General features: G+C 38.0%; 1 protein-coding gene across 12 annotated transcripts in view; it reads left to right on the top strand.

The window, feature by feature from the left end:
• L3MBTL3 (L3MBTL histone methyl-lysine binding protein 3) overlaps window positions 1–12,634 on the top strand; it is a 118,982-nt gene that overhangs the window by 91,911 nt on the left and 14,437 nt on the right. For all 12 annotated transcript variants that reach the window (XM_033407427.2, XM_033407462.2, XM_049695233.1 and 9 more), the window contains one exon: window positions 8,542–8,621. In XM_033407427.2, coding sequence (XP_033263318.1) covers window positions 8,542–8,621 — 80 coding nt within the window. The remainder of the gene's footprint in view (window positions 1–8,541; window positions 8,622–12,634) is intronic.

The following is a 12,634-nucleotide window of genomic DNA, read 5'->3' as shown; positions in this document are numbered from 1 at the left end:
AAAATTCAGATTACAGGGCCCAGCCCAGGCCGCCAGAATCTTTCAGGCTAGAGCCTAGGAGTCTGCATTTAAAAAATTCACTTGGGAGTATATCTTCCTGCTTAAAATTTTCCACGACTTCCCCTTACCCTTGGAATTAAGACCCTAATTCTGAACATGGCCTACAAAACCAGTGTTATCTGGCCCCTGCCGAACTCTCCAGCTTTTTCTCTACTAGGCTGTTTTTTTTTTTTTTTTTGCGGTACGCGGGCTTCTCACTGCTGTGGCCTCTCCCGCCACGGAGCACAGGCTCCGGATGCGCAGGCTCAGCGGCCATGGCTCACGGGCCCAGCCACTCTGCGGCATGTGGGATCTTCCCAGACCGGGCACGAACCCGCGTCCCCTGTATTGGCACGCGGACTCTCAACCACTGCGCCACCAGGGAAGCCCTCTACTAGGCTGTTTTTAAACTTAACGCTTCAGCCACCTTGGTCCTCAAACATTCTTTTGTCTCTACCTCGAACCCCCATTCCTACACTTTCCTAGCGAGTCTCTTACCTCTCAGGCTTCAGGTTAACTCCCGTTTCCTTAGAGAAGCTTTATCTGATCCTCCAGACTGTGGGTCAGATCCCTCATTATTATGTGCTTTTGTGTTACACATCCCAACACAACTGACACTTCTGCGTAAATACATTCTCTGAGTCTGTGTACTTTGCTCGATGATAAGCTCCATGAGCGCAGAGGCCACGTCTTCTGTGATCCTGAGACGCCCTCAGCACCGAGCACACTACCTGGCACTCAGTGAGGTTGGAAGGCCACCATGAATCACCCACCAGCCTTCAAAGGAGATGTTATCAGTGACATAGCCTAAGAGGCAACTGCTTCATAACCTTCTTTTTATTCCAGTAAAACTTGCTACTTTCTCAACTTTGTAAAATCCCCACACTGGATATCTAAGAGGTAAATCCCCCAAACACATACCTACACTTGTATGAATTAGGACAGTGTTTCCCAAACTGTTGTTTAACTACCTGCCCACGGAGAAAATGGTACTGTGGAAATGACCACATTTGTATGACACAGAGGGCTGCCTCTGGCTGTCAAGGGCTGGGGCCACAGGCAACAGTATCTCAGAGCACTGGTACCCAAGGGTCAGGGCATCCTAGCTGGGAAGCTCTGCCTCACATTAAGAGGGCTCTACCTTGAGTCCTTTTGTGGGTGTGCTGAATGTTTGGGTCTATTTTCCTACAGAGACTCGTCAGATGGGTGGTCAGCTGAGGAATGAATTCCCAGTGTGTATTTAGGTAGAAATGTGAGGATGTAATCCTCTCCCAGTTATCCGTTCATTCATCAGACGCGTAAGAAGTGTCTGTGCCGCATCTAGAGCTTTCAGTGAGATATTCTTACTTGGGAGAGCAGCAGCTCATCTCTGCCCTTGCCGTGCTGCTGGCAGCAAGGTGGTTAGTCTGGGCTCTGCCAATCGGTGGAGGAGCTTTTCCTGGGGACCAATAACCTTAAGTCTCTATGTGTCTACAGCTGAGTAAAAGAAAGTTTATTTTTCTCTGTATAGCTGTATAAAACCTGTGGGTTTCAAACTTTGTGTTGCATCAGAAGTATCAGATGCTTGTTAAAATCCAACCTTGGAGGTACCATCTCCAGAGATACTGATTCAGAAAATGTAAGCTGCATCCCAGTTCATTTTTCTTTTTTTTTCTTTTTTTTTTGCTGTATGCGGGCCTCTCACTGTTGTGGCCTCTCCCGTTGCGGAGCACAGGCTCCGGACGCGCAGGCGCAGCGGCCATGGCTCACGGGCCCAGCTGCTCCACGGCACGCGGGATCCTCCCGGACCGGGGCACGAACCCATGTCCCCTGCATCAGCAGGCGGACTCCCAACCACTGCGCCACCAGGGAAGCCCCCAGTTCATTTTTAACAAGCATCCCCAGGTGATTGGATGCAAGTGATCTATAAACCAGGCCTTGAGAATCATTACTGAATATAAAGACCCTTTTGCGGAGTAATAGTTCACAATGTGTTACCAAATAGAGAACATCAGCATCTATCCCACATAGTCTTACACTCATGAAATATATTCTAGAGGTGCTTGTAATTGTGTTTCTAAATTAGGTGCTATCGCTATTAAAAACCACATCATGTTTTAAGGTTCCATGTTGTTTATGCCTGCTTAGGGATAACCACAGAAGTACAATAAAGCATTTTAAAAATACCTGCTAATGCTTGTATTACCTTGCAAGGCAAAGGTAATTACTAACCTATAGCCAATGAAAAAATTCAATTCACTTCTTTATAGGCCATTAAAACCTACAGCTTTTCAAGTTGGAGGTCTAGTGTTTGTACTCTCAGAATTACATGGAGCAGTGACAGGAATTGCAGCTTCAATCTAATTCATATATTTAGGATGAATCAGATTTGCCCATCTGTACCCCATGAGAAGGGCCCTGTGAAACAGATGGGAATACAGGCTAACATAAAATATGGAACTATAAGCATATATACATCTCTTTATTTGCAAAACTGTAAAATCTAGTAGTATAAAATTAATTTAGAGACAGAAGTTCTAAAAGATTACAAAAGTTAATTAGGACTCTTCAGAAACTTTGTTTTGCTTCCTAAGGTTTTCTGGTCCTGAGGGCTTGATGTTGACACTCAGAAAGTTCCTTTAATGATTGGTCATTCCCTGCCTATTGTAAAGCCTCTTCCCTCCTTTTGTTGATGGGCTGCCAGATATGGATTAGGAGCTGTGGAAATTTTCAAATATTCCAGTTCTTGGGAATCTGAGTCAAATCTATGTAGTTGTTTGTGTGCACCAGGGAGAAGCTGGGTTTTGGTTAAAACACTCACAGTCCTGATGCCAACGGCTGTGACACAAGGCAACCATTCAGAGTGTAAGGAAGAGATGACTGTGTTACTGTTGATGCCCGGGAAGTTGTTAGAACAATATTGTAACAGAGTCTGATTTTCTCTCCTTGAATAGCACTTATTCTTGACTCAGGAGACTCTTTTATAAATAGTAGAAAAGCAATGATATCTGTTCTTTTTCCTGTGACAGCAGCGTGAAAGCAGTGCAGTCCTGCTCTTCTTATGCTACCTGATCTTTATGTCCCAGATCTCACCTTATTGGTTAGGGCTTTTCATTTTATAAGAGAACTGATTAATTAATTGATGAATTCATTTTACTGGGGAGTTTCCTTGGCATCTTGATAACATCCACTATTATTTACTTACTCATTATATCCCTTTCTTCACTAACGTATGTTCCTTATGCTAAATTTTAATTTAATAGCCTTATTAATCAAAATGTTTTATTTGTAGTCATTAGATAAATAGTAAACTATGCTTATCTCTCCTGGGCTGTGTTTATGAAAACTCTATTAAAACTATTGTTCATGTATAGTCTCAAAAGGGATTTAATTATAAAAACTCTTTATTCGAATGTTACCTGTAGACATGGAAGTTTTAATTGCACTGGTTCTATTTGCCATCTTTTCCGAATCCCTTTGAAGATGGTGACCTCCTTATCCTGGAGCCATAAAGCACAGTCTTCTCTTTATTTGTAGGGGGCATTTTGGAGACAATTCAGGTTCTCTTTTACAGTACCTCTAACATACAACCTTGAGATTCCCATTCTCTGATTTTTTACCTGTGAGTGACCTCAGCCCAGAATTTTTTTTTCAAAATGCTGGGGGCATGCAAAGAGACATCATTTTAACCTTCAAAATAGGAAACCCTACATTTTTTATAGCTCTCTGTACATTCACTGTGTCCCCACTTGTTCCTGGGGAGTACAGGTACTCTGCAGCTCTGACAAAGCCCCTGTGAGACTAGAATAAGCTCTTCTGGAAAGAGAAGGATTGGGAGGTTTTAAGGTACGAGCCAAGCCAAACTCATGCTGGAGTCAGAGAGCTGGCTGAAATCCCTGAACTGAAGCAAAAGAATTGTTTCATATTGTTTCAATATTATTTTTAACAAACTGATGACTGATTGAAACATAACGGGCTAGGGATTGTTTTTAAATGAAAAATAAAATTGAAGAAACAGCTGTTGGCATTCAAATGCGATCCTGTTATTATGTATTTACTCTTCTAATGTTTGTTTCACTAATATTTACCACAAATCTCATTTGAGTAAGATAGGAAGACATCTAAAGCATGACACATAATTACACAGAAAAAGAGAATGCTGACTCAAAAAGAAAACATTTTTCCGTTTGAGTGTATTCCACTGTCTTAATTAAAAGCCTAAAGAGTATTGTTGAGTAAGATTTTAGTTATGATCATATTTCAGTTCAGGCTAAAGAAATGCTGAAATAAATTGGTTGTTGAACATTCTAAAATCCCAAGAGAAATTGCTGTGTTCCAGACACTCTTCTAGGTGCTTTTAGCTATGTTTAGATCATTTAACCCTCATAATGCCTATGTGGGGTAGGCGTTATTATTACATCCCCATTCAGCAGACAGACCTCTCTCGGTTACAGGTTACACAGCTAGTAAGTAGCAGCCTAGGCAGTCTGACTGTAGGCTGGCTCATAACCATTACTCTAAAGGCTGTTTTAAAACTTGAGGGGAACAGGTTACTTAAAGAAAATAGGTGTCAGTAGATAATTTTATCCTAAAATATAAGTAATTCTTAAATAGTAATAGCTGCCACTTATCATGCTCCTACTTATGTATCTGGCTGTATGCTAAGCACTTCCTATACATCGTTTTATTCAGTCCTCAAAAAGCCTGTGAGGTAAAGGATTTATTATCCTTGTTTTACAGAAGATGCAGCTGAGGATTAGGGAAGTTCAGTAACTTGCTGAAGGTCATATAGAACTTGTAAGTAGCAGAGCTGAAATTTGAACCAGGACTCTTCACTTTCAAAGACCATCAGCGTCACCACTGCTGGGCTGCTTTCTCCATGTTACGATACACTCCCCTGTGCCTAATCAGCTTGTATTCCCTTCCTAAACAAAATTGTTGGTAATGAAAAATGTCGATCAAGAGGAGAAGATAAAGGAGTTTTAAAGTAGAGGAAAATTGTCATATTAAAATACAACAAAAATATTTTTGCTTGTCATTAAAAAAAAAAAATCTGTCAACAAGCATATCTTGCACTCTGTTCCAGAGTGTTACAATATTATCACAGAGTTTTGACATTGTGATATAAACGTGTTTTGTTTATAATTGGAAGACTGTGCAGCTAGAATAACTTTTTGCTTGGGAAGTAGATATCCTAGATAAAGCATTTCATTTTTGCACTGAGAAATTAATCACAGTACCTATTCAGTGAGAATTAGCAGTGAAATTTCTAACCTTATAGGTGAGAGAAATATTGGTTGCCCAGTTGAGAAAGTGACTTTTATTTTAAATAAAATATAAAACAAGTAAGAATATTAGTGAGTCAGATTCCTCATTCCTGACCTTATCAATAAAAGACGGTTTGAAAATAAGATTATGACACCAGAGGGCCAGTTCCCTTTAACTGCATGTAACAAGGATATGGTACTGTATTCTGGAAAAACACAAGGGTAAAAAAACAAATAATAATTAAATCTAATTATAGATTTTGGTGTGAGTAAGACCTGGTGCTATACTTGCCCTGAAAATTTGGGATTAACCTCTTTAAGTTTCAGTGGATATAACAACAGAACCTTCTTTCAGTGATTGTTATGAAATAATGGACATGTAAAGAACTCGGCCAATCTTTGGTGCATAATATGTTCTTAAGTATATTGTTTTCTTATTATTACTTCTTATTAATACTGTTTCCACATTTCTGGATGTGCTTGGTCAGGATTCTGTTTCCTTCAGGGGTTCTGTTCATCCATCTGTTTCGTAATACCCCTTCTAAAAGACTATTCATATTGACCCCACCCTGCCAACCCTCTAGCTAAAGGAAGCATCAGAACCCAAAGGGGCTTAGTCACTTTTAATTTTAAGGAGGTAGCAAAATCAATTTATTGATTGGAAATAAAACATTCAGTGAACATTTCTTTTGGAGTCCTGCATTGGAATTGTTTTTCGGTGAAGATAAATATCCATATGTATATATTCCCAAGTTATATGGGTTAAATTTAATGAAATATCACGAGTTAAAGTAAGGAGAGTAAGAACTGAACACGCTTCTATAATGAAGGAACACGAATATACAAGCAGAAGGCTGCTTTTGTGCTTCTCTTCAGCGATGGATTATGGCACATTTAGGATGAAGAAACTTTTGGGGTCAATCATCTTATTTTCCTTTTCTATCTCTGTTCCCTCCTAGAAAATGATTCTTTTCCTACATTTCATAAAATAAGTCATTGGCATTGTATTTGGGTATAAGAATACAGAAGAACTTTCCTCATACTTAGGTCTTATAGCTTTAGTTTACTAAAGTTTACTTTAAAGGAAAATATAATATGCATTATGGAAACCACAAACATGTAACTGTTAATTATCAGTGGACAATTTCAATCATGAAAAATGAAATATGCAGAAAATTCTAAGATATAATTTTAGCCTTTGGGCTCAGTTTGGTTTTTTGTTTGTTTGTTTGGGGGGTTTTTTTGGTTTTTTTTTAACCATTCATTAAAGCTTTTAGGCAATCTACAGTAATTAATTAGGAATTTATTTTCTTTGACTCTGAAAAATGCCAATTTTAAGTTATGTCACTCTAATGTGTGATTGTTTCTAATAACTATTAATATAGCCATCCACAAACCACTTATTTCAGTGGCCACAGTACTTACTGGGATAGATTTGTGGGCTCAAAGGTTATTATTTCCAGTTTAATATGAAACAAATTCAGAAGATCACATAAGCTAATTTTAGCATAATAAGCTGATTTTTAACATGTTGTAATTACCAAGTCTAACTTCAACACTGTTTTTACAGAGAAGACAGTTTTCTACTCTCACTTCAACTAGTGTCCTTTCTCCAGTTATCAGCAATTTTCTTATTTTCACTCTACCTCCATCTCCCCACTTTCTATGGAGTAAGAGCCTCCATAGTAATTAATTGATTTCTCTTGGAAAAAAATTTTTATTGCATAATAACGGTGATTCTTCCCATTCTCAGATAAGCAAGTATTCTTGAGCAGTTGTGATAAGTTGTTTTTAGTATGAAGTAAGCCAGGGAGCTCAGATTCCAGTGAAATTTCATGTGTCCCTGGAAATGATCTTTCTAAGAACTAGTGAACATTTTATTTATCTCATGCTTACTGTGTTGGCATCATTGTGTTAAATTATTATTGTTACAAAAAGGGAGTAAATTAGTGCCTTGGTAATTAAGACTATAGAACTCCTTTATATTTTGTTGGGATATTTGGTTTCAAAGATATTATCCCTTTTCTTGACACTGAACAGAAGTGTTGTCTGAGTCTTCAAGAAACTAAGGATATATTTGTAAAGGTAACAGCATTTGAAACAACAGAACATCGTAAGTACAGAGTATTATAGAGTATTATAAAGGATTTATTTTGAACCCTGAGAACGGAATACATTAGGTTAAAATTTTTAAATCCCTGAAGTTTAGTTTTAAAGAAAATATAAGTAGCCTGTGCCTGGTTTCCTTTAAAGCCATTTTTGTCACTGACTTCAGGGTAAAGCTCTGAATTAGGATTGGAATGGGTCCATTCCACTTTAGAGCATTCTTGGCATGGTTAGATTAGCATTAGTTCATTCCTGGTGAGAAAGAGGTGGAATCAGTTCAGCCTATGAATTTGACCTGATTAAGCCAGGAAAAGCTTCCTAGAATTGAGTTTGATTCTCCTGGGCAATCTCAGCCTCAATCGCAAATTCTGGAGCTGATTAGTATATAGTGACTTGATTAAATGGTATGGACTTTAAAACCATTTTCCTACTTAAAATTGTAGTCTTACCATACAGTACAAGTAAAATTCCTCATGGATACATGTCCCAATTTGAAGTTGAAATATTCAGTGGCCACATTTTCCGTAATAGTTAACCTTAATACCATTCTTAGCTTTAAAATCTTTCTGAACAGTAAATGAAAATTGATAATGAGGAAAATGAACATTTATAGGTGTTTTTATTTTATTTTATTATTTTATTTTTTATTTTTTTCTTTTTTTGCGACACGCGGGCCTCTCACTGTTGTGGCCTCTCCCGCTGCGGAGCACAGGCTCCGGACGCGCAGGCTCAGTGGCCATGGGTCATGGGATCTTCTCGGACCGGGGCACGAACCCGTGTCCCCTGCATCGGCAGGCGGACTCTCAACCACTGCGCCACCAGGGAAGTCCCTATAGGTGTTTTTAGTATTAACTGCTTCTTAGTAAAACTGAAAATCCTTTCTAACATTTTAATGGTATCATTTGTTTTTAAATTAAAAAAAAAAACAGTTGCTGAGGTGCAGTTTTGAGCCATTCCCTTTTTCTTTGTACTTCAATTTTTATTTTATTTTTTTTATATACATCAGGTTCTTATTACCTGTTTTATACATATTAGTGTATATATGTCAATCCCAGTCTCCCAGTTCATCCCACCACTACCACCCACCCCCACTTTCCCATTTCTTTAAACGTTTCTATTACAAAATATTAAAACACCTATTTTTTCTCAGAGACCAGCATGCTGATGATGTCAAAGAAGACTTTGAAGAGAGAACAGAGAGTGAAATGAGGACATCACATGAAGCCACAGGTACCCATAATAATCTCATATTATTGATGGGTATTATTGATGGGTATTGATGGGTATTACTATTAGTACTCAACAATCAAAACTTAACTGGAATGTAGCAGTCCCTTTTATATATTAAAGATAAACTTCATTTGGTTGGTTCTGTTACCACAGGCAATAAAAGTTTATTGTTCAGGATAAATTTGGTGTATACTTCACAATGATATGGGTCCATCTGTGACCTGTATTTACAGTCTGTTTCACATATTTGTACAATATTGTATATAAAGTTTGGATAAGGCATTCTGTTTGGTCCTTGTCGTAAATTTTTTTGATATTGTTGATATCATTTGCTTCATATGTTTCAGACTCATCTCAGAATGTGTTGAAATTCCAATAGAACTAATATGGTCTTAATCTAATACCACAAAATGAAAAGGAAATTGCTTGAACAAAAGTTTTAAGTTGTATTGGAGAAAGTAATTTGTCTTACATCTTTGCTGAATAGATATTACAGTGGTTTAACTGAACAATGAAGTCGTAATGACTGTTACTCATAGTATAAACGGTATTTATAATTTATGCATAGTGTTATAATTATTTTTTATAAGAAAATGTTGTCCCGATTATGAATTTAATGATTGTCCCTGGGGACTTTGCTTGTCATGTGCTTTATTTGGTTTAGACTGTTTATAAGATTGTAGAATGGCACCTAAGGACTGTTTGCCTATAATGACCTATTCCATAAGTGATGCTTTGATTTCCATATCTGATTGTCATAAAGCAGTAATTTATGATTAATTTAAAAGTTATATTCTCTGCTGTCCTCAACATGTTTTATGGTGTTTAGTCTTGCACCACATACAAACCCTTCAGATGGCCAGGGTTTGCATCCCTGATCTATTACCACCTGCTAGCTGTGTAATCTTGGACATTTCATGGAATACGTTTCAGTGCTTGTTTCCTTATCTGTCCAGAAGGTTGATGATGGTAACTCCCTCCCACAGTTGTTATGGGGATTGAGTACAGTAACATTTGTAACTTGCTTAGAACAGTGCTTGGCACATAATAAGTGCTATAATGTTTCTGGTCATTTAGAAAGGAAGAAAAACATTTAATTTACGAAGCTTTTGTCATCAGGGTATATCGGGTTCTTAATCAAAGGCTTCAGCCTTTCTTTGTGAATGGTGGTTAGGAGCACGGCCTTCATTCTCTTCTCAGCTCCACCAGTACTAGCTGTGTGGCTGGCTTTGGGAAAAGTATTTAACTTCTCTGTTCCTCAGTTTCTTAATAGTACCCACATCACTGGATTATTATGAGGAATAAATGCATCAGTGGCCAAAGTATTAGCTGCTAGTGGTAGTAGTAATAGCAGAAGTAGTAGTAGTATTGTGAAATGAGTGTCTATTGCATGGAATTATCTGATCATTGCAAGGTTTAGATAGATTCATAATAAAATCTTCTGGGCTGACTTTTTGAGGGAGTAATAATTAGACAACCTTTTCAGTTTCTTCCTAATTTCATGATGCAATTCACTTTTCATTTTATTTGCTGAGCTGATTTTGATCACTTTTTTCTGAACATAGTCTAATTAATGGAGAATTTCAGGTTTATTAACATGATATGCATGGTGTTCTCTCTTTTTCTGTGATAGTTTTATGTCTTTTCAAACTTTGTATATTTTTATCCTATTTTTTAAATTTGAATTGCCTGAGTTTTTCTGTTTTACAATTCTTTCCAAAGAAACATTGCTAGGATCCATATATAACTCTGTTATTTTTGTCACCCATAAAACCTATAGTTCAATATGCGTATTTTACTTACTGTCTTATTTTTCATTAGTGAAAGGGAGCCTCATAAAAACAAGCTGCTTTGAGAATTTTTGCACATATGTTCCTAAGTAAGGTTCGCATATTAATATCTCATCCAGTTTTAGCCTCCTAAAATGAGTTTGATGACTTCCCTTCTCTTTTGAAACATTTTATGTAAAACTTCCATAAAGTTAATTTTTACTGTAGTGAAATCATGTTATTATGATTGTCAGCTTTTATTTAACTGCTTTCTCAGCTTTAGATTTCCTTTCTTTCTTTTTTTTTTTTTTTTGAAAATTTTTTCCAGATTCATGTTGTATGGAAAAGATTTGAATTTCACTTCCTGACGTTACCATTTAAGAGTTCATTGGTTGTCTTTCCCTGGACCCCATGATCCTTCAGTCCAAAATGAGATCTTATGGTGTCTGAGGGCTCCTGTATCTTGGTGATGTTGGTGATATCTCAGATCCTAGTCAGCGGGTGCATGCGTTTAGTTTTTTCTGTCCTCCTGCCTCTCAGGTCTCAGTAGAGCCATGACCCAGTGTCTCAGATTGGGCTCTCTGGAAACAGACATTGGGAGTGCTGTGTGCAGAAGGTTTTTGGTGGGTACTTTTGGGAACGATACCAATGAGAGAGTGAGAGAAGCAACAGTGGGCAGAATGAGCTGTGATGCAGTTATAGCAGAAGCCTCAGTCGATCCCACAAATGAGCTCCAGATGACCCTTCCGAGTTATCCCGAATTTAGGCATGAGGACCAGGCCTTTGTATTGACCAGTCCTTGGATGTTGGCTGAGACGGGCCGTGTCCTTGGGCAAGGAGCCTCCCTTTGCCTTAGGGCAGTTCCTGGAGAGGGAGGTAGCTCTGAGGCATCAGCAGTCAGCAGGTAGGAGAATGAATCTCTGGGTTCCGAAGAGGGAGCCCACCACAGTGTCCACTACACCTAGCTAGTCATTTGGTCTCTGACTTTCCTTTAAGAAAAATCAAACAGAACTGGAAAAAACTGAACAACAAACCAGAACATCCTTTCACATATGTGGGATTAGGCCCAATTCAATCCAATCTTTTTGTTTTAGACAATGAATCTGGCTCCTAAATTCAGTCTTTTCATTATTTTGCCTGAGATGTCATGCGCTTTATTTACCTTTTCTTTTTAGATTCAGGATTTTTTTTTAATTCAGAAAAATTCCTTCAGTTATTATTTTTGTTATTACTTTTGTTTTTTTCTCCTTTTTGATTGGTAATACCTTTTACTCTTGGGTTAGATCCAAAGGATGTTATTCAAAATATTTAACAATTGGTTTGACAGCCAACATTGCACAGGACAGTTAAAACAAACACCAGCCTTAGTGCTGGAGCAGAGTTTGGAAGCTCCCTGCTGTACTTCGGTGCAGCATCTGGAAGTCCCGCAAGGGCCTGACTGCTGAGGATGGAGGGGACTAGTACCAGCCATTATGGAAGTATTTTAATATTTCAACAGCTTATGCATTTTTTGATATTCTAGACATATTTCTCAAGTTGAAATGTCTTACTCTAGCTCTGTCAAGTCTACTAGTTACTGCCTTTAACATGAATTTTAATAGTGGTTTTTATTTTCCTTTAATTTCCTGCACTGGCTTGTTTTTTTCTTTTCATAGCCTGTTTTGTTTTGTAGACGTCATGTTCCCTTGTGCCTTACTAAAATCATGAAACGCTTCTGTCAGTAAATCAGTGGTCCTCTCCCAATGTTTTGTAGAACTTATCAGAGGCCCCTGGTGATTGTTTTTTATTTTATCATTTTTGAGTGCAGAGAAGTTTCCCCAGGTTTTTTGTGAAGAACACTTACCCCTCAATGCTCCCATTTGGGTGCCAGTAGAATTCCTCTTTCACACCTGAGCCTGAGGGTCAGGTAGATATGCTGAGCCTAGTAGGTGCTCACCAGTGTTCATTCACAATATCATTCACCAGTGGTGGAATAGGGGAAAGGAGAGAAATCTTCTTGCAGTTTGTGCCCTATTTAGTATCGAGGAGTCTGAAAAGAAGCCGCCCTGTATTCCTTATAGCTAGTAGGATTTAAGATTCAGTAAGCCCATGAGAACTATTTTGTTTGGAGTCTTACAGCAAATTGATTTTTAAAAGCACTTCCCCCTAGAAAAACGTCTTCCTACCTTGTTTCTTCAGTTAATTCAGTTTAATTCCATACAACATGTGTGATTATGAGCCTTTTTGATTTTTTGATGATTGCCA

Source organism: Orcinus orca, chromosome 12 (genome assembly GCF_937001465.1).
Source record: "Orcinus orca chromosome 12, mOrcOrc1.1, whole genome shotgun sequence".
Lineage (NCBI taxonomy): Eukaryota > Metazoa > Chordata > Mammalia > Artiodactyla > Delphinidae > Orcinus > Orcinus orca.
The sequence above is the reverse complement of the archived record's forward strand: the minus strand, read 5'-3'. Positions and strand labels throughout refer to the sequence as shown.